Source organism: Gracilinanus agilis, chromosome 1 (assembly GCF_016433145.1).
Source record: "Gracilinanus agilis isolate LMUSP501 chromosome 1, AgileGrace, whole genome shotgun sequence".
NCBI classification, from domain to species: Eukaryota; Metazoa; Chordata; class Mammalia; order Didelphimorphia; family Didelphidae; genus Gracilinanus; species Gracilinanus agilis.
This window is the reverse complement of record NC_058130.1, coordinates 4,280,922-4,302,579: the sequence shown is the minus strand read 5'-3', so window position 1 is coordinate 4,302,579 and position 21,658 is coordinate 4,280,922. Positions and strand designations below refer to the sequence as shown.

Here is a 21,658-nt window from a genome sequence, read left to right as displayed (position 1 = left end):
TTCAGGAGTACCTTTGCTTCCCATCCAGCCCCGGGGCTCCCCCCTCCCCTCTGCTGTCCTCCCTTTGGGGAGCTCTGCCACGCACCCCTCCCCCCTCCTCTTTTCCTGGCGGAGAAAAGCCCCCCGGGAGGGCGGGGGAGGTGCTCCCCTCCCCCAGGCTCGGCCCTTGGGGGGGCGGGGTGGGGGGAGGTCCGGATCGGCGGCGGCTCAGGTGCTGCTGGCTGAGAGGGTTTTTTTTAGCCGGGGAAGTGGGTTGCCATGGAGAAACCTCCAGGCAGGCCCAGGTTCCCGGCTCGTGTACGCACATCCTGGCTGGCCTCATTCGCACGCACGCACGCGAGGGAGCCCGCTCGCTCTGCTCCGCTGGGGGATGTCGCTGCCCCCGAGGCTTCTTTAGCCCTGAAGCCAGGCGCGAGGCGGAGCGGCCGGGCCCGGGGCCCTCCCGGGAGGCTCGGAGCCCCTGCTGGGCCGCAGGAGACTAGATGCTGCCCCGCAGCTGCCCAGGTAAGCTCCCGCCCGCTGGGGAGCACCGCTGGCTGCTATTGCTAAAAGCCGTCCTGGGGCGGGGGGAGGGGGCGCCGAGGGGGGAGGGGGAGAGACGGCACCCAGTAGGTGCTGGATGAAGGTTCAGGCGCCGCCCGGCACCTGGGGGAGGGCATAGCGCGGGCTGGACAGAACAGGGAGAGACGGACCAAGGCCCGGATACTCGTCCAAGCGCCTTCCAGCTAGTAGGTTGTAGAGGCAGGACTTGAACCCAGAGCGTCTGTCCCCACAGCCCAGGCTCTTGGGCTCCCCCTTGAGGCTCTTCCCCCCATTTCCCCCCAACCCCCCTTCCATTCCTTCTCAGCACCGATGCTGGCTGTTGGTTCTAAGGCAGGCCAGGCATGGGCACTCTGGGACTCGCCCAGGGCCACTCAGTTAAGAAGTGTCCCAGGCCACATTGGAACCCGGGACCTCTCCAGGCCCGGCTCTCCACCCATTGAGCATTCTGCTGCCCTGTGCTGGATCTGTCTGCCCACTGCCCCTGGGTTGGGGACTTGTTTTCAGGTCCTGCCACTTGGGCCTTCTGGGCTGACTAGAGGTGGCCACCCTCACTGGCCCCCAGTGGCAGCCTGGTGAGTAGCCCTCCTCCCCACACCCTGCCCTGCCATGCAGGTGCCCACCTGCTTTCCCACCTCCAAGCCATTGCCAAGGATGCTGCCTCCCCTCTGCCTCATTTCCATCAGGGCTCCGCTGGGCACCATCTTTTCTGGAAGCCTTTCCCGATGGCCTCAGGGGCGGCAGCTCTCTCCCTTCTCCAGCCAGCCTCTGTCACTCTGTGACTGTCGGTGAGATGGAGGAATCTTTCTTTGGGGCCTTTGTGTCCTTTGTGCTTAGGCCAGGGTTCTGCCTTTTGAGGTGGGTTGGATGGGGCATTATTTTTTTATTTGAAAATTTTTATTTGGTTAATTTAGAATATTTTTCCATGGTTACACGATTCATGTTCTTTCTTTCCCCTCCTCCCTCCCATCTCCTATAGCCATTGAGCAATTCCACTGGGTTTTACATGTGTCATCGATCAAGACCTATTTCCATCTTATTGATAGTTGCACTGGGGTGATCGTTTAGAGTCTACATCCCAATCACATCTCCAACAACCCATGCGATCGATCCTATGTTTTTCTTCTGCATTTCTGCTCCCACAGTTCTTTCTCAGGATGTGGAGGGCTTCTTTTCTCATAAGTCCCTCAGGAGTGTCCTGGGTCATTGCATTGCTGCTAGTAGAGAAGTCAGTTACATTTAATCGTGCTACAATGTATCCGTCTCTGTACAATGTTCTCCTGGCTCTGCTCCTTTCACTGCATCACTTCCTGGAGGTCATTCCGGTTCACATGGAATTCCTCCAGTTCATTATTCCTTTGAGCACAATAGTATTCCATCACCAGCATATACCACAATCTGTTCAGCCATTCCCCAATCAAAGGGCATCCCCTCATTTTCCAGTTTTTTGCCATCACAAAGAGTGAGGCTATGAATATTTTTGTACAAGTCTTTTTCCTCATTATCTCTTTGGGGTATAAACCCGGAAATGGTATGGCTGGGGCATTATTTAGTGCCTGCTACATGCCAGGCACTGTGCTAGGGCAGCAAGTGGTGCAGGGGCATGGAGGCCCAGCTGAACTCAGAATCCAGAAGACCCGACTTCAAATCCAGACAGGGGCTCTTATTAGTCATGTGACTCACAACAAGGCCCCTCATCTCTGTTGGCCTCAATTTCCTCACTTGTAAAATGGGCTAATGGTGCCTGTGCACATCTCAGGGCCATTGGGAGGATGCCACAAGCATGTCACAAGCTTTAAATTGGTGTCAAATTGTCAGTGATTTTAGGGGTGTTTTGGGGGGGGTGTGGACTAGATGATGGGGAATCTCCGATGCCCTCATCACCTCCTATTCTGCCAGCCACCCAACGCATGCCATTTTCCCCGGCACCGAGGCCAGAGACATGCCCACACTTTTACCTGGACCTCCTAGGGTTTTGCCCTGTATGAGCCACGTGACTTTCCAGATTCCCTGTGTCTGGATCCACAGTGTCATGAAGAGGACACGGACCTGGGATCGTTGGTCCTGGTCCAAGTTCCAGCTCTCACGTGGGTCTCTGGGCCTCGGTTTCCTGGTCTGGCACCCCTCCTGTGTGTAAAAGAGAACTTTCTGAGGCTCCTCCCTGGAGGCCTTTGGCTGGGGCTGGATGAGCCATGGTTGGCCCAAGAGACTTCTATACCCTGGTAGCCTCAGCCTCAACCAGTAGGCCTCCTGCCCTGGCTCTGGGATCCCAGGGGCCCATAGCAAGTCCAGATCATGATGGTCAGGCTGTTAGAGAGAGGTGAGGGCTGGACACTCAGCCAGGCCCTCAGCATCAGGAGCCACTTTGGCCACAGGCAGGGAATCCCCCCAGCCTTTGTAGGGTTTGTAGTCAACATTTTGCAAAGCTTTTTGTGGTGTGTGAGCCACCAAGGGCCCGGCTCCCTCTTCCCTTCCCAGCCCAGCTCCCTCTTTGCTCCTTTGGCCCAGGGCTGGGCCCTCCAAGGCGTTCTAGTCCTAGCAAATACCAGCTGGGATAAGACCACCCACCTACTCTGTGACTCCCACTACCATGCCCAGGACTTGGCCAGAGCTCATCTGGCTACTAGTGAAGCCTCCCATCTCTGCCGAGAAGGCTAAGTGGTGCAGGAAATAGAGCCCTGGCCCTGGAGCCAGGAAGACCCAAGTTCAAATCCAGCCACAGAGACTTTCTCACTGGGTGACTCTGGGCAAACTCTGCCCGCCTGTTTGCTCAACTGTAAAATGGGATAATAGTAGTACCTACTCTCCAAGGTGGTTGTGGGAATTTGGTGAAGTAATATCTATAAAGCACTTAGCACTGTGCCAGGCACACAGGAGGTGCTATAGAAGTGGGAGCTGTTTTTATTATTCTTATTCTAGCCCTCATATTAATTCTGACCGCCTTCTGGGCTCCTCTTGTCCACGGCCTCTTTTTTGTGGAGGAACGAGCCTTCCCCTTTCCTCTCAATATCCTGGTTGCTGTAGTGCGTGCCCTCCCTCTCTCTCCATATCGGTCTCTCTGTCTCTCTTGCTCTCTCTGTCTCCGCAGGTTCTCTCTGTGTCTGTGTCTCTCTTGTTCTATCTGTCTCTGTTCTCTCTTTCTGTCTGTCTCTCTGTCTCTCTCATTCTCTCTCAGTCTCTGCAGGCTCTCTCTGTCTCTGTCTCTCTGTAGCTGTCTGTCCCTGTCTCTGTCTCTCTCTTTTTCTCTGTCTCTCTGTCTCTGTTTCTCATTCTCTCTGTCTGTCTCTCTGTCACACACACACACACACACACACACACACACACAGAGCGGTTAGGCAGACACCGTTTCCTGGCCATGCCTGACTTCCTGGGCAATCTGTCCTTCCGGAGGCCGCCCAGCAGAAGGAGGCTGCTGGCTCTGCACAGACACACTCGGAGGCCCTCGGTGGGTGCCCCCAGCCTCTGGCCGTGGCAGGCCGGCTGTCCCGGCGGCCCCGAGAGACGTTGGGGTGGGGACGGCGCGGGCCGAGAAAACAGGAAGTGCTGGCAGCGTGGCGTCATCGCTCTGTCCTGAACGGCCTCTCTGTGTTTTCTCTCTGCCCGCAGCGCCGGGGACCCTGGGAGCCAGGTAGCATCTAGAGGCTCGTCGCTGCGGCGTGGCCAGGCCCGGGACGATGCCGCCCCCCGCAGACATCGTGAAGGTGGCCATCGAGTGCCCGGGGGCCTTCCCCAAGCTCATGGAGATCGACCAGGTAAGTGGCGGCACCCTGGTGGGGCCCCATCTTGTGGCCCCTCTTTTCTCCCCGGCGTAGGCGGGGCATCCCCTCTGGGGTCACTGATACTCCTCAGGTCCCCGATGGCCGTCTGTGGCCGCCAGAGGAAGCCCGGGGCCTTCGGGCTCGGCACTAGCCGGGGCCGTCCGGAGAGCAGACATTCCCCTGTGGGCTGCTTCTGTCCGGCTCTCCAACCTCACTGATCGGGACCTCCCTGTTCCCAAAGGCCTCCAGAGTGTGGCGCCTTCAGCCGGGCACAGGGCAGCCTCGGCTCGGGCCCTTCTCTTCTGGCCCTTCATCGTGTTGCCACATGGCACGCTGGGGGCTCTCTCACAAGTCTGGGTTCTGGGTGCCAGTCCTGCCTCTGTCACTAATAAACCGCGCCGTCTTGGGAAGGCCCCTTGTTTTCCTGCCTTGGTAGTGTCTTCTCTGAAATGGGCTAATGGCCTCGAAGGCTGCTCCTGCTCTGACCCAAATCTCCACCTCTCGGGAAGGCAGGATGCGCCCTGGGGAGGGACTTTCCTGGGTGACGGCTAGACCCCAATGTCTGCCTCAGAGGGAGTTCCCTGGTGCTGAGGGACCCCGGGGCCGAGGCATCTCCTCCAGCCCTGCCTCCATTGCCTTATTCCTTTGAGGCTGGGGGCTCCCGCTCAGCGCTGGCCTCCGGTGGGTGCTGACTCTGCCCCTGCCCAGCTTGGGCTTTCTGGACTCTGCTCTCAGAGGATTTGGGGAGCCCAGGTGGGGCCGGGGATCCCTCGAGGAACCAGAGACCCTGAGGTGGGGATGAGCCTTCAGAGGAGGGAGGGGAGGCCAATGGAGGGCTTGTCGCAGGCTGGGGGGCTCTCGGGGGGCCCCACAGCAGCCTCTTTCTCTAAACAACAGTGAGATTTTCCCATCTAACAAGCTCTTGACTTCTTCTTGTCTGACATGTGGGAGGAGGTGCTTGTTCAGTGCCCCCAGGAGGTTCCTGCCTCGTCCAGTGGGCCAGGCCGGACTCACTGGCCAGAGCCCCAGGCCGGGTCTGAATTAGACCTATCAGCCAGAGGGACCGGCCCGCTGGCCTTCTGTGGGCCTCTCTTCTTGGGAGGAGAAGAACAGCGCCTTCAACGGCCTCCGATGGCCGCTTCTCCCACAAAGAGGTCTTCCTGGGCGCCGAGGGAGCGTGGAAGGCTGGTGGTGGCGTTTCCTGGGCGGTCACGCGATGGCCGGACACAGGCCTCTCGGTGGCCACCAGACATGGGCCTTCACTCCGGGAAGGCCCAGAAGTCCAGCTTGGAGCTGGAGCAGAGGCGGAACAGTGACAAGGACCTCGCGCTCACGGGGTGTGTGCAGCGGGGAGCCCGGGGAGCTCACCCCCTCATTCAGGGTACGGAGCATAACCGGCGGAATTAACGGCAAAAAACGTCATGTAGAAGTTCCGTAGGAAGCGGCCCCTCGGCGCCTTCTCAGCCCGGCTCCCTCCTGCCACGCAGAGGCCATCGCCTCGGGCCTCTCCGTCTGGGCCCAGAGCGGCCCCTCCGCAGTAACGGGCACATCTGAGGCAGGAGGGGACCATCGGGCCAGTTTTAGACACGATGGCTTTGGGGCGTTTACAGGACATCCAGTTCAAGGCCTCCAACAGGCGAATGGAGATAAGAGCCTGGAGGTCACGCCGAGGGCTGGAGAATAGATCTGTGGAGACCCTCGTCCAATCCAAGGGATGCGTGGGAGCAGCGAGACGAAGCAGAGTGGTCCAGAGGCAGAGCAAGAGGGTCCGGGACGGAGCCTCAGTGGAGGTGAAGAGGCAGCAGCAGAGACCAAGAAGGAACAAGACGGGGCAGAGGAGAACCAGGAGAGAGCAGGGCCGTGAAAGCCTGGGGACAGTGAGGGGCAACGAGCACCCCACCTTCTCAGGGCTCCGGTCCTCCCCTCTTGCCTCCCCCAGAGGATGCTGACCTCGCTTCCAAGCTTATCGAGGAGATGCAGGCAGGGACTGTCAGCCGCCCTCCAGATTTTCATATTCATGATTTCTTTTTCAATTTAATTAATTTTTTTCTATTACACGTAGAAACAATTTTGGCAAAAATTGCCTTCTGACGTTTTTGACTCAGACCGTCCCCTTCCCCACCCCCCCGGCAACAAAGAGGCCAACACAGGCTCTAGCAGCACCTTCCCGCGGTACGTCTTTCCATCTCTCGCGTGCCGTGACAGAAGGCGGCGCCCTCCTTTCCGATGCGGTGACAACATCGCCAGCCACGTCCAAATGCCACATTCCCAGCCACCCCCTGACAGATGGGCTCTCACTTGGCTCCCTTCCATTTGCTGCTACGCAAAGTGTTGCTAGAAATAGGTTTGCTTCTCTGGGACCCTCCTGCCTCTTACTGACCTCCAGAGGTGACAAGCCTAGGAGCGGCACCCCCATATCGAAGCCTGGGAAGGCCAGGGACTGTGGGGGAAACTTGCAGGGGGGCCTGTTTTCCCTGCACCACTTTTGTTCATTGGGGAGGTGGAACCTCAGCATTGTTTTAATCTTCATTTCTCGTCTAGCTTCCCTTTCTTCTCCTGCCCTTTATCGGGGGCTCTTCGTCCCCTTTTGTATCATTTTGATTTTCTGGATGACTTTTTCCCCAGGTGAATGGATGATCAGATCTTTATTCATTTGCTCCGCACCCATTTCTTTCTGAAACAACGCCTTCTTTTCTCCTCCACAGCTTTTCTGGTTGCATTGATTTTGTTTGGGCAGAACTTTTTCAGCTTCGTAGAATCCGAATCATGCGCTTCACCTCCTAAGCCTGTCTCGGCCCTCCTCGTCCTCCTCCTTCTTGGAGGCCTTCCAGAAGTGGCCGGATGACTTGGCCTTGGATGTTCTATCTAGTGAGGGTTCCTTTCCCAGTGTGGGCTGGACCAGGACGCCAAGCTTCTCTTCTCACCCTAAAATTCGGCCCGTCTTTGTTGGCTGTGCAGGGTGAGGCAGAGGGAAGACCCAGGGTCATCGGATGCTTTGGAGCCTGGCTGCAGGAGGAGAGCGTGGCCTTGCAGAGATTTTTGGTGGAACCCTGGTGGCCTTGGGAGGAAAGATTGCGGCTCCGTTGAGGTAGATAGGGATGCTTAGGAGAGAGAAGAGGGGCAGAAATTTGTAAAAATGGCAGCCGCCTATCCCCGAAGAGCCTTCATTCGTGAGTCCCTGGAAGATTTGGCATCAGGGAGATCTCTGGTGACAAGGATCAGCCGCGCAGTAAAGCAGAGTCGTTGGCCGTGGTGCTCACCTTCGTGAAGGAGGGGCCCCAGGGCAGAGGCCAGATTGAGGAGGGGATTCCCTGGGGCTGATGAGACCCTCCACCAGCACGAGGAGTGGATCACTTCCAGCCCGTGTCCTGCAGAGCCTTCCGGGGGAGGGGGGGGATCTGCCCCCACTGCCAAGGCGTCTGACCGGCCCTTCCACACAGGAAAGACCACGTGGATGAAAAATGGTCCGTTTGGATGGACACCCTACAGGACGTGGCCAGCTGGATGTGCGCAGGGATGGGGGACAGGAGGACGAGGGGAGCCTATCGCTGAGCAAGAGGAGAGCCGACTGGCTTCCTTTGGGGAAGTTCCCAAGCTCCTTTGTTGTCCCCAAGTAGCCCACGAACGCCTTTCGATACAGACCTCTACCAGGGTCAGCCTGTGGCACTGAGGCGGGGCGCCCTGCTGTCTCCGGGGAGCGGAAGATGACCGTCACCCAGAGGGTGCCGAGGGGGCCCCTGGTGGGCTCGTGCAGGCTGCGTGCGGCTCTTCTCCCCTTCGGCAGAGGAAAGGGCGTCCCTGGCGGGAAGAGATGACGGATGGCTCCCCTGGGGAGGGCGAGGGCGCAGGTGGCCGGGCAGAGCTTTGTTCTGCTGCCCTTCGGGTGTCAGAAGCATGAAAGGGAGGCTGCCAGGACCGCCGCCGCTGACCGACTTTGGGGGAGAAGATGGACGGGCGCGCCAGAGGCAGGACGAGGAATGGCCGTCCCTGGCAGGAAAGTGACTCACAAGATGTCTTCGATAGGGCTGCCTGTGTGCGTGACCTCGACTCGGGCAGATAAGGGGAGGGAACTGAGGCAGAGGCTGCCTCCGGCTATTCCACGAGCTGGGATTTGAGCCCAGATGCCCGACTCTTCGAGGAGGACGGGACGAGGGAGTATATTCCAGAGAGGGCAGAGCTTGCGGTGCGGGACTTGCACTCGGGTCTCCTTTCTTGCTCCACTCCAGGGCCTCCTAGTCATGATTTCTTTTCAGGCCCTGCTGCTAAACCGGGCAGACCTGCTGTTTGTTCGAGGTCCGGCTCTTCCCCCCACCCTCCCCTTCCTGCCCAGGTTCCATCAAGGGTCTCATTGTTCTCCCTCGTTGCCCTGGCTGGGGGGACCCAGTTCCTCCTCTGAATTTCCATGTGTAAAGGAGAGAGCAGAGAACAAAAGGGGAGCAGCCGCCCAGGGCTCCCCTGGCCTAGGGAGAGGCTTCATTCCACACCCCCAGAGACCAAGGCTGGGGCCTCCTGCCTTCCACACAAAGCCAACCCAACAGCCGCCCCCCCCCCCCCCACCCCCAGGGGAGGAAGAAGCAGAGAAGAGCGCCCAGTGCCTGCTCCACACCCTCATCCCACCGGACAGCGAGGACCCCGAATCCTTTATTCCTTCCTTCCTACGTAAAGTCAGCCACAAATATGCGTGAGACCCCCCGGCTCAGGGATGGGGGAGCCCCAGATGGCCACTCACCCAGGGCCGCTGCTAGCTGACCGCCCCGCAGCCTGGAAAGTTCCCGGAGCACTTGGCGGGTCCCATTCTGGCCTGAGGGGCTTCATCAGCTCCCTTTGAAAGACAGGCCCCCCTCCCCCCCCAGCCATCATCTCACAGCCAGGAAGTTAAATAGAATCAAAATTAGGATCCAACATGTGCAGTCGCGGATCTCAGAGACAGAAGAGACGTTGGGTCTCTGCTCAGGGCCTCACTTCATGCCTGGAGTTGGGGGGGGGCAGGGGTCCCCCGTGATTCCTGCAGTCCCGCTTCCTGCGCCCCGTGATCTCTGGGCCTCACCCCGGAGCCACTCTTTAAGAGGAGGGAAAAGGGTCTGGAGAGTAACAAACGGGCCCGGAAAGCACCCAAAGGTGCCTTTTCTTTCTTAAGGTCTTTGTTCCTGCTTGGAAGGTGGGTCTGGAGCAGGCCCGTCTGGACCCCCTTCAAGGCTCGGCTTGGCACCGCCCGCGTTATCCCTCCTGGCGGCGCCTCACGTGGACCCCTTTGTACGTGTCCTAGCATGGGCGGGCCGTCTTCCCTGGCCGGCCTCAGAGCTTCCCGGAGGGCAGGAGCCTTGCTTTGGGGTCCCCACGAGTCCTTTGCCAGAAGTCTGTGGATGGATCCGGGATGAGGCCCGACTCGCACGGGAGGGCCTCTGCTGTTAGGGATGCGAATCTCTTCTTGGGACCTCCGAGCCCGCGGCGAGACAGAACAGTGACAAGAGCCGGAGGCCCCTGCCTGAGCCTTCTGAGGGGCTCGGGGCCATGGAAGGGACCTTTGGGGGGGCACATGGCAGGAGGCTTTCGCTTCGAGAACAAGAGTCCAGAACGCAGCTCCCGACCCCGTTCTGCCCGGAGCGGCTGGGCCATGGAGGCCCGTTTCCTGGAGTACATCCAGCTTCCAGAGCCGGGCCGATGGCTGGTTCTGTGCCACGCTCCCGGACCGTGGACAGCGCCCACCCAGAGTGCTGGGCTCCCTCCTGGGCCCCCCACTTTAGGAGTGCCCAGAAGAGGGAAGCAGGTGCAAGTGAGGCGCATCCGAGAAAGATCGGCTACAGGATGTTCGGTCTGGGGAAGGCCGAGGGGACAGGACAGGGTTTGGGGGTTCGGAGGGAAGAGACTTGCTCTGCTGCCTCCCCCTGGGTGGAACCAGGAGACCCTCGAACAGGAGCTAACCCAGCGCGGAACGGGCCATCTCGGGAGGTCCCGAGCTCCCCGCTAGCGGAAGTCCGAGTAGGGCTTTGGGGCCACTTGTTAGGGCAGCTGACGGGACGGCTTGTTGCAGAAGGACCTTTTCCGTGGGTTCGAGGAGAGCCAGGAAGTGATTCTGCCACGTTGGAGCCCTTCCATCCACGAGGGTCTCCGTCTTTTCAGTGAGCGATAAAAAGGGAGAGGCGGGCCTTTAAGAAAGGAGGGAGGAAGGGCTTGCTGGGAGAATGAAGACCGTCGGAGTCTTGCCTCCAGTCGTGCCCCTTCGGGGGGCTCCCCCCGAAGGCAGGGCAGGCAGCGCCTCTGTTCTGCCTCCCGATGCTCCCTGAGCCCCGGGATTGCGTCATGGCGGCCCGCCGGCCAGCAGCTTTCTCCCAGCTGTGCACATCTGCTCTGGCAGCCCAGGACGCGTCTGGCACGCAGGGGACGCCACGGCTGGGTCCAGAATATCCTGTTTGTTCCTTCGCTTCTTGTTTGTCCTTCCAAAGGCAGGGCTGGGGCTCCTCCCCTGGAGGCTGCCTTCAGCCAGGGTGGGGGGTCAGGGCTGGGAGCCCCGCTGGGCGAGGCAGAGGCCGGGCATCGGAACGCTGGGGCGAGGCCAAGGATCCTTCATTCTAGACAAGCTGACAAGCTTGGAGGTCAAGAGGGAGGCTGGCACGGGGTGATCCATGCATTGGAGAGCCAGGGCGGGGGGTGGGGTTCTGCCCCTGGGGGGGACCCTGAGCCTCAGCCCTGGCCTCAGTGACACCCATGAGCTGTATGAGTTGGGCCATCTCCTTGGCCTCAGTTTCCCCATCTGGAACACGGGAGTCTGAACAGTCACATGTCCTTCCACTTGAGGCAGTTGTGAGGGAAACGCTTTGGAGGCCAGCAAGCCCTACAAAAGCAGGAGCAGGGCTTAGGGGTGACGATTGGGGGGCTGGGGGAGACGGCGTGGCCCCCGACGTCGGGAAGCCCACCTCCCCTGCCCTCAGGCGGCCACACGCCTGCGCAGGCTGCGTCCTTCCAAGGGAGCGCCCGGGCTAGGCTCGGAGGACCTGCGTTCCGCTCCTGCCCCGCTTTTGGAGAAGCCGCTTCCTCTCCCGTGCAAAGCGAAGGCTGACGCCCTCCCGGCTCCCCTCCAGCGCCAGATTCCTGCCCGGCGTTCTGGGGCTTCCTCCGTGGCGCCTGCCTAAGCCCAGGGAAGGGCGCTCGAACAGAGGAAATGCTGCGCTTCCACACCGGACTCGGAGCTTGTTTCCAGCCGAGAACAAGCTGTTTATTCCGGGCTCTTGGCTTGTGCGTGGCTCGGCTCGCCGGCTCGGGAACGCCAGGATTTCCTTCCACCTCCGAGACTGGAGGGAGCCCCCGTGGCTGGCCATCGAGCCGGGGCAGAGCCCGGCTTTCGGGCACGAGGACCCATTTCACAGAAGAGCAACGGAGGCCGGGCCGAGAGGCGAGCGTGGGCCCGAGCGGGGCAGGGGGGCAGCCCGAGGCCTCCGGGACGCTGCCATCGTCCTCGTCGCCATGTTTGCGCCCGTGTCTGCGGCCCTGGAGGGTCTGCACGTGTTACGATTAAAAATAATAAAGACTGATATAAATCTAGAATTAGTAGTTTAATGAAAGCCATGGCCAGGCTGGTAAAATGTCTATAAGACCGCGCCCGTCTGTTATATTTACGGCCCTTTCTCTCTGGGGTGGCTTCGAACTCGCAGCGACTCTGAGGAAGCGGAGGCTGAGGGGGCAGGTGGGGGTCTCGCCCGGGTGGGAGGCGGGGAGGGACTTGGGAAAGGGAGCCGATGAGGAGAAGGAGCCATGGTGGGAGCCTCCTCCTAGCAGAGGGATGTCACGAGTCTTCTCTCTCTTTGCAGAAGAAGCCCCTGTCCGCCGTGATAAAGGAAGTGTGCGATGGGTAAGTGGCCCCGGGCCCCCCCGGAACCCCCAGAACCCCGGGCCCCCAATCGAAAGGGCGGGTGGAAGGCTCTCTGGGCCGCAGGAAGGGGGCCTCTAGAGCTCCCCCCGTCCTCGAAGCTTCGAAGGGCGGCCCAGAGCAGCCACCCTGGCCCCGCTCGGAGGCCGCTCGGCCTCGTCATTTGCCCCCTTTTTCCCGGCCACGTCCGATGGTTTCCTGCGAAGCCTGGCAGAGGCATTTGGAAACCCGGCTTCCTTCTGCCTTACAAAGGATGCCAAGGACCGGCTCCAGGGCAGGAGAGTGACCGGGGCTCGGCGAGGGGGGCTCGGGGGCTTGGCGGGCCCCCCCCCAGAGGCCAGATTGGAACCCAGGCCCCCCCCAGTCTCTTCTCTGTCCCCCGGGGCCCCCCCAAAAGCATTAGAAAAGAATCTGGGCCCCCGGGAAGCCGCAGAGACGGTCCCCTCCGCGTGCCCCGAGCCCGGGCGCCCGGCACGCTGGCTGAGCCGCCTCCCGTGTTCCCGCGCAGGTGGACGCTCACCAACCACGAGTGCTTTGCCCTGCAGCACGCCGACAGCTCCAACTTCTACATCACCGAGAAGGTAGGGGGTCCTCGGGGGGCGGGGAGGGGCCGCTGGCAGCCAGCTGGCACGAGCCGGGCGACGCTTCTCACTTGGCACCACAGAAGGCCGAGCGCGCCGAAAGCAGCCCTTGCAGGCTGCTCGGGGATGCCGTCCGCACGGTGCTGCGCCAGGCCGCGTCTGGTCCTGGGATCGGCGCAGGGCCGGGCCCCGGAGGGGGGCTCCCGGGGGGGCCTGGCCTCCCTTTGGCCCTCGGGCTTCCCCCATTCCGGCATCCTCGGCCCGTTCTACACGCGGACGTCCTGAGGCAGCCGCTGATCCGGCCAGCACAGAGGCGCCTCCACCCTCTCTGGCCCGGTCCAGGCCTGCCCTGCCCCGGCTCTCTGTGGGACCTGGGCGCGTCCCGGAACCCCGCCGGCCTCTCGGACCTCCAACCCTGGCTCCGTGATCCTCAGGGATCTCCGGGCTCCTGCTTGCATAGTGCCAGCGACAGGGGGCTCCCTACCTGACGAGCTGGGTGTGCTCTGAGGGGAGCAGAGGGCCCCCTTTCCTGTGCTTTCTTTGTACTTTCCCTCCGCTCTAATTGGAGGCGGCCCCGGAGCCCCCCGAGTCAGCCAGTCTCTCCTCACATGGCTGTGGAGTACCTGAAGCGGCGACCCCTCTGGGAGAGCTGCGCCATGTTCCCCACAGCCTCCTCCAACTCTCCTGTCCTTCCTGCCGTCTCCGTCACAGGCCTTGGGTTCGAGGCCCTTCCCCATCCCGGGCACCCACCTCGGCGCACTTCCATGCAGTTTCTCTTTCCCAGTCTGCTTCCCAGCCGTGGGGCCCCCCATCCCCCACAGGCAGAGGCCTGCCTTGGGCTCCCCTCCTGTTAAAGGGGCCTCTGCTCTGCCCATCGCCCGAGGCCTTTGGGGCCTGTCTGCGCTGCTCCCCCTTTGGAGCTTCTGGCCGGCCCCAGGGTCCTCCGGAGCGCTCCCGTGAGGTGGCCGCCATGTTCCCTGCACCGTGGGTGCACCTCCGCTTGGTTGGCATAAAGAGCCCCAACAAGCACCCCAAACCGGCCTTTGGCTCGGGGAGCTTCCGTTGGGGTCAGGAGGAGACGGGAAGTCCGGCCCCAGGTTCGTGCCTGGAGGTCGTGTCTGGTTTGGCGAGCTCCGAGACTGCTGGGAGGGCTGCGAAGGCCAGGCCAGGCTAAGAGGGCTCCGGGAGGGGCTTCAGGGCTCTGCCAGGGCAGCTGCGGCACGTTCGTGGGGAAGGCCCGGCCCAGCGTCCTGCGTGCTCAGCGGGGCGAGGGACGACGAGGGTTTCTGCCCGAAGGCCGAGCCATCTGGAAGCCACATGCAGGAGGGCCTGCCGTGGAGCCTTGGCCCTCGGGGCAGGGCTCCAGGCCGGTGGCCGTGAAGTCACGGGCATCGACGCCAGGTTCCACGGGCCGAGCCCCGCTGAGGCTCTGGGCAGGCCGAGATGGCAGACGAACAAGCTCAGCCCGCGAGGAGTGACCTGCTCTGAGCAGCGTCTCCCATCCGCCGCCTCAGACAGGCCCCGGCAGGGGGTGGAGGGAAGGAGACCCCGAAGATCCCAACAACCCCTCATCCACTGGGCCCGAAGAGGGCCCTTGAGACCCGGGGGGGCCCAGGAGCGCCTGGGGGGCCGTTAGTACGTCCAGTGGCCTCCGTTAGTCTGGGGATCCGGCTCTGCTCCGCTGCTGATGCAGGCGGCGATGGTGGTGGTCGTGGCAGCCGTGGCCGCCTTCCGGGAGAGCCAGCTCCACGCCTCACCTTCGGCCCCAGCCTGAAGCTTTCTGGCAGGGCTGTTGGGAAAGGGGGCCCCGGCCCCGACTTAGAGGGAGCAGCGCAGGTGACGGGCCGGGAAATCCCTCCCCTTCCCGGAACGGACGGAGCGCTGAGCAAAGGAGACCCGCTGGGAGGGCGACGCAGCGAGATGTCGGGAGATGTGGGAGAGCCGAGTTCTAGGCCCAGCCTGGCCCGTTGTTCCCGGGATGGGGGACCGCGGCAGCCCCTTCACCTCTCTGGGCTTTGCTTTTCTCCTTTGAGAAGGAGGGGGTTTGGCCAGGTGGCCTGTAGGCCGCTCTCAGCTCCGAAATGTTGATTCTGTGGCTAGTGTCCAAGTGGACCAGGACTTGGGCCGGAGTTCGCCCCCGAAGCTGAGGGGGACAGACTCCAGTTTGTCAGTGAAAACCATTTCTGTGACTAGGCCAGGCTTTAGACTCATGCCTGGCTCTTCCCATGGCTACATGTGGCCACTTCACTTTCCTGGGCCTCAGTTTCTTTATCTGTAGTGTTTGGGCCCAGCCACCCTCCGTAGTCTTGGTCAGCTTTATAGCATGGTCCTGCGGCCTGCTCAGTCACCTCCTCTGTGAGTGGCTGAGCCAGGATTTGAATCCAAGTCCTGTGGCTCCAAGCATTTGTTCACAGTGAGCCCCTTCCCAGACCAAATAAATGTACCGTGTTATGGTGGCTGAGGAGGAGGAGGAGGAGGAAGCTAAGGGAGCAAGGTGGAAGCGGTGTGGCGAGCCCCTCCTCACTCACTGTTAACCACCGATACTGTGAGACTTTGGAAAAAGGGGGACCCGGGAAAGGTGGGCCGCCCCTCAGAGGTTGGAGGGACGACTTCCACACAAGCTGGGGGACGTGGTGACCCGATTCGTTGTTGCTCTGAATTGGGGCTCGCAAAAGCCTCCCCCCTCACCCCGGCTGTCAGGCTTAAGATGGATCTCTGCCTGCTCTTGCCGCAGCTCTCCTTCCCTTCACCGTCTCTCAAGTGATCCCAAGTGGCCCCCCGAGAATTCCATCCCTCGCCTCCATTCTCACACTAAACTGCCGCTTACCACTTGGATGGAGCCGAAGTCACCCCTCGGGTGCTCCACCGAATCACGCGGTCCCAGAGGGCTCTGGCTGCCTCTGGAGGGACCCCCCCCACCCCTGTAACCCATCTCTTGCTGGGGGCGCCCCTGAAGACCTTCCTTCCAATCCGGGCCTGGACAGGAGTTCCCCCAGAGTTGCTGGCCCTCTCCCTTCCCTTCGAGGAAAACAAGCCCCTGTCGTAAACGGGTAGGCAAGCAAAAGCAAAGGAAACACGTGCCCAGCCCCGGCCAAAAGCTGTGGCTCAGCCAGCGTCGAGTCCCTCCCTTCTCTGCCAGAGGGAGGCAGGGAGGCAGGCAGGGAGGCCGGCAGGGAGGCAGGCAGGGAGGCTGTCCCCTTCTCCTCTCAGCAGCCTCTCAGGCCTGGAGCTTGGCCTTCCCCCTTGGGACATGCACCAGAAAGTCAATCAAATTCCTCCCCCAGGAAACCCATCAGTGGGAAATGACCCAACCTGCCCAGGCCTCCCATCTCCTCTGGCCCCTCTGCCCCGCTCCCTGCATTGGGTCCTCTGCCTGGAGGGTGGGTCACGGGCTCCAGGGCCTCTCTTGAAAGAGGGGACGCAGCACAGGCTTCTCCCATTCCCCACCTGCGCCTCTGCTTCTGGCTTCTCCATCGTGCCCCTGATCTGGGCACCTTCCCCCAGTCTCTTCCGCTTCCTCGAGGGCAGAGACTGCTGGGTTCCTGTAGGCCCCCAGGACCTGGCACGGTCCCTGGCACCCAGGAAGTCATACTGAATGGAGCCCGTTCTGGGGGGTTACTGGCCACCCCTCGGCCTCGGGTCCCTCTTCGCATGGCCACTTGGAGAAGCATCCGTCCTCTCTGGGCGGGCATTGAGGGCACTGCCGGCGGGTTGAGTCCCACCATGTAGACAGAAGCTTGGAGCACCCTCGTGAGCCCCGGGGAATCGGGTGGAGGAGATGCAGGACCAGAAGGCTCTCGATGCCCTGTAAGGGCAGACGGATGCTCCGCGCTGGGTTTGATCGTGGAGGAATGAGACGACGTCCTGCCGTTGGCATGAGAGCATGTCGAGAGGCTCGGGAGGGTTGGGGGCCCGTGAAGTAGAGCCCGAGCCCCTGGCGCGTGGCGGCCCCGAGGATCACGAATCGCGTGCCGATGGGCCTCCCTGCGTGTGCGGCTCGGGCTGAGTCCTGGCCACAGTCACAAGAAGGGAGGTTGGAGAGGCGGAGACCATCCAGGGGCCCCTCGAGCCCCCCGAGAGTCTTAAACATTCTCCTGTGACGAAGAGTGCTGAGGGCCCCCACGACTGTCACCTTCAAATATCGCCTGCGCTGGAGGGTGAAATTCAGACCAGCGATGACCGCGTTAACGCCGAACTCCATTTTGTACTTTGCAGGCTTGCGCAGGCCTTACCGGAAGGTAGCTTCCGTCTTAGGATCAGTACTGCGCCCCGGCCCCAAGGCAGAAGAGTGGCAAGGGCTAGGCAGTGGGGGCAAGTGACTTGCCCAGGGTCACCCAGCTAGGAGGTGTCTGAGGCCAGGTTTGAACCCAGGATCTCCCTTCTCTGGGCTTGGCTGTCAATCCACTGAGCCACCCAGCTGCCCCGATTCTTTCTTGATGTTAGAAACAAAACGCAATTCCTAATTAGGGATTAAAGCTGGCTGCTCCGGGGTCCGGTGCTGTCCAGCGTCCTTTGGCCCTTCTTGGATTGTGTGCCGCCACGCTGGGTGGACGAGGCCCACAGAGGGAAATACGGCGACAACCTTGAGCTCTTGCCCTGAGTGCATTTCCCAGCCCCGCTCGGCTGTCCCTTCGAAAGCAGGGCCGGGTGGGCCGTTGTCTTTCCATCGCCCACAGCCCGCCTGTCCCGGGCACGGAGGAGGACGCGGCTGCATGAATGTGGAGTCGGTCGTTTTCCCTGAATGCACACCAGCCGGCCGCAGGCAGGGGGGCCTCGCAAGCTGCCGCACGACAGGAGGAAGCCCATTGAGGAACCTCTGAGCGCCGCCGACTTCCAGGATGATTTTTGGCCCCCTTTGCTAGGACTTCCTCTCGCCGTAAAGGTCCGCAGCAATTTCACTTTGAGATCACATTACTAGAAATGCCTTTTGTTCCCCGCGGAGGCGCGCCGCCTGTGCCTTCTCCTGGCCAGTCCTTCACCAGAGAGCCGGGCAGACCGGGGTGGGCACCGATCCGCGGGTCCCTCGGCTCTCGGGTGCCCGGCGGCCTTTTGGCTCCTACGGGGCTTGCGGGGCAGAGCCACGTCCGCTGGCCTCTCGGTCCATTTTAACCGGAGCGAGTGTCCTGGACAAGGTGCCCACGGCCAGGAGGATAATGTTGGGAGCCGCCATTTTCATCAGCCATGCTGGCTACTCGGCAAGAGTTTGAAGCAAACTGTCACCCCTAGAATCCCTTGGACACATGACCAGTCTTTAGGGGGGGAAATCCCCCCCGAACCCTCTCCCCAACTTCCCCCACCAGGCCCCCTTCCTTCTAACCTGAAGAAGAAAGAGAGCCAGCAGAGGGTCCCGCGTAGAGGGAGTTTCATGCCCTCCCCTTCCGGGATTGCCGACCCAGTTGGGCCCATTTGGGGAGTGGGTGGGACCCGGACCCTCTCTGCTTCCCTGAAGGCGGCAGCGGGGCGTGGAGGGAGGCTGGCTAGTGGTCAGGCTTAGCTTAGGCCTCTCTGGAGGTGCTTTCCTTATTTCAAGTGATTGTTAATGAACTCTGTGGAAATCAGTCCCCAACCCCGCCCGGGGGAGAAGCCTTAACCCAGCCTCCTGCTTTAATACACAGATTGCTGGGAGGGGGAGACAGCCAGTTCCCCAAAAGGAGAGGGACCCTCCTCAGTCGCCGAGCAACAGGACCCCCGCGAGGCCCTCAGAGTTTGGGCCGGATCTCCATGGAGGTGGCACTCGCCAGGCCACGTAGCGACCTTCCTGGCCTCTGCTGAACTTCAGGAACAATGCCGGAGGGACAGTGCCGGTGGCTCTGGTCATCGCCAGTAAGAGAGCAAGAGAAGGCCCTGGGTTCTAGTCTGTGGCCTGTATGGCCTTGAATAAGTCACTTAATCTCCCTGGGGCTCAGTTTCCACATTTGTGAACCGAGGGAGATGGATGAGGCGGCTCTGAGAGCCCTGATTCTTGGTTTACATCGAAAACCAAACGTTCTTTTCTGAAGTCGAGTTGCCAAGTGTTTCTGGGTTCTAGGCTCTGAGCTAGGCGCATGCAAAGAACTGTGGCAGACAGTCCCCGCCCTCCCAGGGCCCATGGGGGCGGCAGGGGGCCAGGCAGACCCGTACAAACATAGTACAGAGAGAATCAAGCGGAGACGGTCTCCGAGCCGGGCACTGTCATCATGGGGGGGCCACGAACCTGAGCCAAGGGGCAGAGATGAGGAGAGAAGGCGTTCTGGGGGGGGCTCAGAGGGTCTTCAGTGTGAGGACTAGCCGGGAGGCTGACCGAGGGCTGGGATGGGTGAGAAGACTAGCGAGGTAGGCGGGGCCGGGTCACAGAGGGCTTCATAACCCAAACGAGCTTTTATATTTGGTCCTGAAGAGAAAAGGAAGCCGCTGGGGGGTGGCAGGATCAGAGCTGAGCTTTAGGCAGATCGCCTTGGATAGAGCTCCGGCCCTGAGTTCAAATGCGCTCCAGACATTTCCTGCCTGGACTCTGGCCATGTCGCTTCACCTCTGTCTGCCTCGGTTTCCTGAACTGCAAAATGGGGGGCATGGTGGCACCTACCTCCCGGGGTTATGTAAGGGTAAAAAGGGAGATGCTGTTTGCAAACGTTAAAGCACTCTAGCAGTGTTAGCTCTTGTTGTTATTCATGTTTGTATCTTTATTCCTGCCGGGAGGGGAGAAGTCGGAGCTGGTTCCTTTTTAAAAGCAGAACCAGACAGAAGCGAGGAGAGAAGCCTCTGTGTTGTCTTGGTGTCCAGAGCCCAGGCTTCTTCCTCTTTCTGGCTGGGGAAGGGGGGCGGGCTGCCCAGTGGGAGACTCTGGCCCCGGCCTGAGACCACCTTCTGTCCCTCTGCTCTCCCACCCAGGGTAGGCTCCTGCCTCTCTGGCCCCAATCTCCCCGCTGTCCCGATGGGCTCCCACCACCCAGTCCCCTTGGAGGCCTTGACCAGGCCGGGCCAAGGATGGGCTTCCCTTGATTCCAGAGCAGTGCAGCAGATGTGAGGGCCTGGGCCCTCCGGCCTCCCGGGAGGCTGCTGCTGCCTTTCTCCTGGGCTGCCGGCCTAAGACCTCAGACCCCACGAGCACTCGAAAGGCCACCATTTGGAGAGCGGATGAGCAGTTTTCTGCTTGGCCCCAGAGGCCAAGGGGGGAAGCTGAAGAGAGGCAGGTTTTCAGTTTCAAGTGAGGAAAGTCATGTTACCAATTAGAGCTGACTCAAGGCTGAACAGCTGCTTGGGGGATGGGGGTCTCCATTACTGGAGGCCTTCCAGTAGGGACAGATTGATCATTCTAGGGAGAGGGGGAATGCTATAGAATGGGGGAGTCCTCAGGAAGGGATGGAGAAAGGAGACCCTTTCTAGTCACGAAATTCTGTGAACTTCTACATGGAGCTGCACACTCTTTTCTTTCTTGCTAGGCAATGGGAGTTAAATGACTTGTCCAAGGTCACATAGCTAGGAGGTCAGATTTGAATCCCTCTCCAGGCCTGGCTCTCTTTAACTGAGCCACCTTGCTATCCCATCCTCATTTTCCAAATGGGAAAGCTGAGGCACACTTTGATCCCAGCCTCCCACTTCAGGAGCTCCCAGGCCCGTTGGGCAAGGGCAGGAAGCAGCAGCGATGCAGGAGAGCTCTGAGGTCGGAGCTGGCTCTTGGGCCTCCTCCTCCTCCTCCAGCCCATCAGCCGTTCATGCGGCTAGTTTCCAGGCCTCCTCCCTGGCGAGGGTCACGCCCGATGGGCACCCGAGGCACGAGGCTGCGAGCGAATGCCCACAGGGAGAGCCATGCCGACACCATCCCAGGACCCGGATCCAGATTTAGAAAACAAGAATTAAGCTTTCTGGGTTCGGTTTACCCCAACGGGGCTGGCCTTGTGCTTCGGGCCAGCTTGTCTGCGGTCTGGGGTGGGTTCATTCGAGTAAACACGTCTCCTCTTCTCCTTTTTGCTTAGCTGTCGCTCTGGGGATGGGCTTTTGGACCCCTGCCCAGATGCCTCTGGGTACACATAATAACCCCAAGGAGTAAGCGAAGGGATGAACAGAGCGGCTCCTCTCGCTCCCCCTTCTGGAAAAGGAGAAACGACCCCACAGAATTCCGGCCTCCCTGGAGGGCGGTGGAAGCCCACCCCAGGGGTCCCATGGCTCAGGGACAGGATGGGAAGGGACCGCCGGCCGCTCGGAGGCACAGAGACCAGCTCTGGCCTCCTGGGATCCCCAGCGTGTGGCTCAGTGCCTGGCATGTGGATTGTGGTTGTTGGGCTGTTTTTCAGCCTCTCCCACTCTTCATGACCCTATTTGGGGTTTTCTTGACAGAAATACTGGGCTGCTTTGCTATTTCCATCTCTGGCTCATTTTACAGTTGAAGAAACTGAGGCCACTGGGTGAAGTGACTTGCCCAGGGTCACACAGCTGAAGCTGGAGGAAGATGAGTCCTCCTGACTATCACTGTGCCTGCCAGCTGCCCTGGCACATAGTAGGTCCTTAGTCATTGTTTACTTATGGATTGATCGTGTCCTCTGGGAAGGCAGGAGCTGGTGGTCTGGACCCGACGCCAGGCTTTTCCCCAGCTGCCTCTCCTTGAACCTTGACTCCCGTTCCCTTGAGTTTCCTTCTGGTGGTCCTGAAGGTGGTTCCTTGGCCGCAGGGTGCCCTGCTAGAGACCCTCCACACGCTGGGGCTCGGAGAGTTGCCTAGAAAAGTGGGAATGGGTCAGAGATGGGACTCGAATTCAGGACTCCCCGAGGGCGAGGTCCCTTCTCCTGCCTCACCTCTGGCTAGCCCGATGTCCCGGGCATTTCCTGGGTGTTTTTGCTCCCACGATCCCCCCTGACCCCTGGCCCTCTCAGGGATAAGCTGAAGCTTTCTTCCTACAGAAAGCCTTCCATGGCTCCTCCAGCCTTCCCCTCGTACCGCTC

At 60.8% G+C, this 21,658-nt stretch overlaps 1 protein-coding gene across 1 annotated transcript in view; it reads left to right on the top strand.

Moving 5' to 3' along the window:
• The first annotated feature begins 4,172 nt into the window (after positions 1-4,172).
• ELMO1 (engulfment and cell motility 1) overlaps positions 4,173-21,658 on the top strand; it is a 227,036-nt gene continuing 209,550 nt past the window's right edge. Inside the window, exons 1-3 of the mRNA XM_044676775.1 lie at positions 4,173-4,292; positions 12,104-12,144; positions 12,671-12,743. Of these exons, the coding sequence (XP_044532710.1) occupies positions 4,215-4,292; positions 12,104-12,144; positions 12,671-12,743 (192 nt within the window). The 5' untranslated portion in view covers positions 4,173-4,214. The remainder of the gene's footprint in view (positions 4,293-12,103; positions 12,145-12,670; positions 12,744-21,658) is intronic.